This window comes from Miniopterus natalensis, chromosome 14 (assembly GCF_054644295.1).
Source record: "Miniopterus natalensis isolate mMinNat1 chromosome 14, mMinNat1.hap1, whole genome shotgun sequence".
Taxonomy (NCBI): Eukaryota; Metazoa; Chordata; class Mammalia; order Chiroptera; family Miniopteridae; genus Miniopterus; species Miniopterus natalensis.
This window is the reverse complement of record NC_142094.1, coordinates 7,319,238-7,325,337: the sequence shown is the minus strand read 5'-3', so window position 1 is coordinate 7,325,337 and position 6,100 is coordinate 7,319,238. Positions and strand designations below refer to the sequence as shown.

The window sequence follows — 6,100 nt, the reverse complement described above, 5'->3', positions numbered from 1 at the left end:
GGTGGTGCTCCTGAGGCCACCCCAACACAATGACCAACAGGGGAGCTTCTCAGAAGCAACCTGTGGCCTTTCTGTAAAGTCAGCACCCCACTACTGAGATGACCCCTCCACACTGTGAGCTCAACGAAGGCATATGCAGCCTGTCTCATTTCCCAAGGAACCCACGGGACCTGGCACAGGATGTGGCTTCCAGAAGCTCTGCTCCCAGCTCCTGACCAAAGGGGCTGCAGGAAGCCAGCCCAGCCTCGACCAGCCCTGCTGTGACCCTCAGCTGTCCGCTTCAAGTATCCAACTGCCAAATGCCTGTGCTCTCATCTGTGAGACAGGCTGAAGGCAAAGACTCAACAAGCTAAGGTGGCGAACAGTGTGTGGCACGTAGGCGGCCTTCAGTGTCAGTTCCCTTCTCTAAAGACCCAGCTGGTCCTTGACACCTGGGGCCCCCATTTCATGTCAAGGATTCATTATGCCTCAGCTCTGCTTTAAAGTAAGGCCATCAAGACTCTGAGGGCAATCATGGAAGAGTTCTGAAGAGAATGGACAGAAGACAATGATTTTTACAGAAAAGCCAGGATCTCCCTTATACACAGTGTGAAACTCCCAAAGTTCAATGCCTGGTGTGCAGAAGTGGCTCTTAGGAATCAAGCCCTTAAAAACCAGCCCGGCTGCAAGTAGCAAGTCCCCAGGCTGAGTCCTGTTTTCTGCTGGCTGCCAACAGCAGAGCTGTATCCACAGCTGCAGTGGGTCCAAGGAGAGTGTCGCCCCCACTATCCATGGCCTGGGGCTGAGTCCATGGGACAGGACAGCTCTGAGGACCACAGCTTCTCACTCTGGGGCTGCACTGGAGCAGCCACAGCAGCTGGGGCGCCTCAGAGACTGCATGACAGCTCGCAGCGGTCCCCTCCGGCCCTCGGTGGACAGGCTGTCCTCGCTGGCAGGTGCCCGCTGCAGCTGCTCAAACTGCATCTCCAGGTGCTTCTGGATGGCCACGCCCAGCACCTCAGGGTCCAGTGCAGCTCCATATACCTCCCACGTCATGCCTTCAGCATCCCATCGCACATCCTGCACAGGGGATGGCGCCTCCTCCAGACTGGACCCCAGAGTTGCCTCCGGGAATGGGTGCAGAGCCACAGGGGCTTCCAGGGGTGGGCTGGTGGCCACAGCCTTGCACACTGCCATGGGGGTCGCCTGCACACCAGCATCCTGGGCTGGCAGAGGGCATGCCAACACTGGAGCCAAGTCACTGGCTGAGGTCATGGTCCACACATCCTTGGTCCTGGCGCCAGGCTCCATAGCTGACCCAGTGGGATCCCAAGGTTGGGCACAGCAGTGGGAATGCCCAGGAAGGCCCTCAGGCAATCTACACTGGAACTTCACCCCACGCTGAGCTTGCAGCCCAGACTCACTCACTGATGCTACTAGTTTGGGAAAGGCCAGGATCCCTGGGGCAGGCAAGGCGTGGCAGTAGCCACTGGCACCCACCTCCCTCATGCCACAGAGTAGAGCTGCTGGGGGCAGAGCATGGCAAGAGGTAGTGGCTGACTGCCCAGTGGCTTTGGGCCCAGCCTTGGGGCTGCTGCTGGGTGTGACTGTGCCTCCCAGTTCTAGGGGCAACACCCACACCTGACTCTCTCCCAGTGTCCAGGCTGAGTTTGAAGTCCCGTCCTCTGGAGCCAGGTCCCTTTCCAGGCCTGCAGGGGCCTGACCTCCCTGGCCAGAAGTTCTGCCAGGCTGCAGCCGAGCCCTATGGACCGGTGAGCTGCCAAGGGCTGAGCAGCTCAGGCTGGCCCTCCGAGTACCACTGTGGCCCCGGTTCTGGGTGCGGACCAGGTCCGAGTGGCTCCTCTGCACAGCAGAGGCGCTGGGGCCCCGCAGGTGACACAGGTCACCACCGCCCATGGTAGACACGTTGCCCACAGTGATGCTCCGCCAATGGCCCACAGCACCAGGCCGTGGCCCAGGGCTGGAGGCCTGTGCCTTCTCCGTTCTCTCAGCCTGGTGCTCCTCTTCCTCCAGGACCTGGGAACCGGTGCTGGCCTCACCTGGCTGGGCCTGCCATACAGTGCTGCTGGCACTCTTTCGGAGCTCTGGCCTCTGTCCCCGGCCTTCAGCCAGCAGGCTGGAAGAGCTCCGGGATAGAGACTGTGGGCGGGGGCTCCGGGGAGACCCGGCACCGGGCTTAGGATGGCTGGTGTTCATGATGGCCTGCAGGAGAGAGGAAGAGGAAAGGGAGTTGTGCTGAGTGGCAGCACTTCTGCTGGACTCTGCTGTGGGCTTCCCAGGTGCTAGGCACACTGTGGGGACAGCTTCAGTCCCAGCCTGCCTAAAGCATCAGAGAAATAAGTGGAACAGTGACAGGACCCCAGGACCTCAAATCAAGGTCATCACACACTGTATACAGGAATGCACTACAAATACCAAATAGCCGGTACCCAGTGATCAGAACCAGCCCCAGCAGGGTCGTGGAGACCACTCGCTATGCAACTGGTGACTCTTCACTGCTGGACCATGGGATGGAGGGAAGTCAGGGAAGAGGCCAAGCACTGGGGCTTTGTGGATGGGGCCTTATAGGTGGGGCTTTGAGGCAACAGCTCTTAGTCAATCAGCACGTAAGTATTGCGGTATTTTAATAACCAGTAAAGCTCGACTGACGAATACTAGCCTGGTTCCTTCCCAGACTGTAAGTATCCATCTGGCTCTGGACTGGGACTGCTTGGTACACAGTGCGGGCCCAGAGAAGGTGTGTGGGATGAACAAGCAGTGAACAGAGGACACAGTGAGAAGTGCCTCGGTTCTCTCTGGCCCAGCCTGGCTGAGCTGTCATGTCCCTGGAACTCAGTTTTGGCAGCTGTGAAAGGGCAGGAGCTTCCTGACTCGCACCTCTGGTTCCAGGGGCAAGGAGAGGCCCCTGCACCAGCCCTTTACACGCAGAACTCACTCAGCATTTGCTCGTTCCACAGCCATCTCCTGAGTACCTACTGCATGCCGGGCTATGACCAACTTAGATCCAGCTATGCCCTGGGAATAGGGTCCCAAACCACCAACCAGATACACTCTCCATAAAGTTTAAACTCCCTCTTGCAAAGTGTGCCTGCACCCTCCTTCCCCCTCCCTGCCATCCCATCCCTTTCTCCAGCCACACAGACCCCTCTGGGCCTGCCCATTGGCGCATCTGTAGCCTCAAGTCAGCACTGGCCCCTTCAACCTCAGCATCTCCTCCAGGGGAAGCTTTCCTGAGCTGGACTGGCACCATGTCTGCCTGGATGGGAGAGTCTGGCCAGCCGTGGGCCTCTCACCAGCCTGAAGCTGTCAAAGCAGGCCTAGGGCCGCTACCCTCTGTCTGCCCAGGACCCGGCACTGACCTGACAGGCAGCCGACACTCAGAAGATATCTGCTGTATGCCCCAGACATGCAGGTTGGGCCTGGGGAGAAGAGGGAAAGGGTGCCCATGGATAAGGAAGGGGGGTTTGCAAAAGGCAGGAGGCTGGGTGTTCAGAGCACCCAAGGGGAGTAGCAGGCTGGGGCTAAGCAGGGCCCCAGGAGTGGGGTCAGGGCATCTGGGCCAGCCAAGCCCTTGCCAAAGCTGTGAATTAGGAACATCGCTCTGGGACTCCCTGCTCGGCAGGATGGGCTGGAGAAACAGGGCAGGGACAGTAGGCAACAGGTACAATTTGAGCAATTCCAGTCCTGCCCTCCCACCCCTGGGCTGTTAAGAACTGCCAAAAAACTAACCACCCTGGCCAGGTGAGCAAGGCCACCTGCAAGAGTATGGGAGGGCCCTCAGGAACTCAGTTTCTGAATTACAAACTTCTTGCGGTCCGCGCTCAGCACATGGCTGGCAGTTGCTCAAGCCACCAGTGAGGATGTTTCCCAGCTGCAGCACCCTGAGAGCTCAAGGCTGGCTGTGGAGTCCAGTCTAGCACAGCTCCTGCCATGAAAGATCCTACTCTGCACCGTCCAACACAGTATGCACTCGCCACAGGGGATCAGCGACGACTGTACTAGCCTGAGCAGTTCCAGGCCCAGCCCTGTCCTGGGCAGGAGTGTCCTATCCTGGCCGCTCCTTAGGGCTGACACCAGACTGGTCCCTGGAAGGATCATGAAAAGGATGAGTAGCCAAGAGAGACCATGACCCAGGCCCCGCCCAGGTGTCAATGATGGACATATAAAGAGAGGGGCGACAAAGCAGTAACAATCACGATGATGACTGACAACAATAGCCCCCAGTACCAAATCACATCCTTTCCAGCACTGTTCCATTTAATCGTCAGAACAACTACATGAGGTACATCATCATTCCCATTCTACAGACAAGGCCAACACTTAGAGAAGTTTAGTGACTCGCCCAAGACGGAGGAGGGCAGGAGGTGGGCCTGCTGGCTAGGAAGGCTATGTTCGCTGACAGCCCCTGGTAGGCAGACAACCACCCAGCTGCAGGTCCAAGAATGCCAAGAAGGCCCCATCTAGATGGCCTACACAGCCTCTGGCTGAGCTCCACTACCCTGGACCCTCCTAGGGAGAAACGCCATAAAGAACCAAGACAGGCCTGGCCTCCTGAAGAAATAGGTGGAATGAGGCTGGGGTGTCATCATACCCTACCAGGAGCGGGTGAGAAGCCATCAGTGACAAGGGTCGCCCTGTGCATGCCTCACCAGGTGGCTACCCAGTACCCAGGGCTAGCGGTGACCCAGAGAGAGCAATGATGACAAAGACCCCAGGGGAGTGGAGAGTGTTATAGATCTGTTGATTCCTCTCTTCATCCCACCTCCACAAGTGGCAGGTGATAATACTGAGACCTGGAACAGCTCAGAAATGTCAAAGAACCCACAGCTGAACCCCAGCAGCGGATTCCTCCTACAACCTGGCCTTCCCAGCCCTAACAGAAGGAAGGGCTCTGAGGGAAGTAACCCAGGTTACTTCCCGGGAAAAGAGGTTTCCCACACCCCCAATCTCAAAGAAAAGGGGCCTTGCAGAGAGTGATGGGAGCTGACCACATGTACAGTGGCATCCTGCGTGAGCAGACGGGGCAAGAAGTCTACTTCCAACCTTCATGTGGACGCCTAGCCTCTTTGAGCCTCAGTTTCCCCAATCTGAAAAACAGAAGTAAAGAAGTAAATCCCCACCCCATGGGTTTTTTTGTGAAGACTAAATGTGATGGCATGTGGACTGTCTGGAATAACTGTTAATCTTTTTTCCCCCTTCCAATGTGACTTCTGCTCAAGGTATTATAGGGACTAGTATTGGGGGTGGGGGGGCTCTTAGGAAGCCACTGAGACTCCTCCTAGGTTAGCCTAGGCTCACTTCCCAATCCTTCCTAACTTCAGGTCACCCTAGTCTCCACCAGTATCCCCAATGTCTTCATCACCACACTAAGTTTCCATCTATTTCAAACCTCTGGGAAGATGTGCATGCACTTGCAGGCACACGAGCACAGTCCTACACACAAGTGCAGAGTCTGCATTCTAAATGCCCAGAATGGTATGCCTAACTGCCTTAGAAACCATGGAAAAGGCTGTGGTTTCACCCTAAAGAGCCCCGGGGAAGATGGTTTAGCAAAGATAAAGGACAGGAACATAGAGGTAGCCAAGACCCCTGGTGTTCTGTGGATGACACTTGAATGTTCTCTCTCTTGCCCCAGTTGATGCCAATCAAAGTGTGCAGTGGCCAATGTCCTGTGGCCAGTGCAAGACTATCCTGTGCTGCTGTTCTACTTGGAGGAGCATCCAGCCTCACGTGCAGCAATCAACCAATGTCATTTTGATTAAAAGCTCCCAGTTCTGTAGGAACTCCCAGACTGACCCAGCCACAGAGCCTGCCAGGTCTCTTGGTCAGAGATTCCAGCTCTTGCTATGGGGCTCCAGCACAGGAGCGCAGGCCTTTCGGTGTGTGCCAAAGGGGAACAACCAAGGCAGGCCCCATCTCAGGCCAGATTTGTAGTGTCCACATAAGCCCCCTCTTAAAGGGGGTGATGACTTCTGCTTCCAGCAAAACCAAAACAGGAAAGGCAAACCTAAGTGGCCAGGAGGGGAAACTGTCCAATTGTTAAATGTGGACCTTAGCCCCCAGGCACCAGGCAGAGTAGCACACCTCAGAAACCCCTCAT

General features: G+C 56.6%; 1 protein-coding gene across 1 annotated transcript; it reads right to left on the bottom strand.

The window, feature by feature from the left end:
* Positions 1-542: 542 nt before the first annotated feature.
* GPRIN2 (G protein regulated inducer of neurite outgrowth 2) lies at positions 543-2,898 on the bottom strand. The gene is made up of 2 exons (XM_016214737.2): positions 2,878-2,898; positions 543-2,202 (listed from the first exon to the last, which is right to left on the bottom strand). Exon 2 carries the CDS (start codon positions 2,194-2,196, stop codon positions 823-825), a length of 1,374 nt encoding a protein of 457 aa, XP_016070223.2. The 5' UTR covers positions 2,197-2,202; positions 2,878-2,898; the 3' UTR covers positions 543-822.
* Between the last annotated feature and the right edge of the window lie 3,202 nt (positions 2,899-6,100).

What these genes read in the sequence shown, in the direction of transcription:
- GPRIN2 (XM_016214737.2), bottom strand. Translation starts at nt 2,196, where the DNA reads ATGAACACCAGCCATCCTAAGCCCGGTGCCGGGTCTCCCCGGAGCCCC.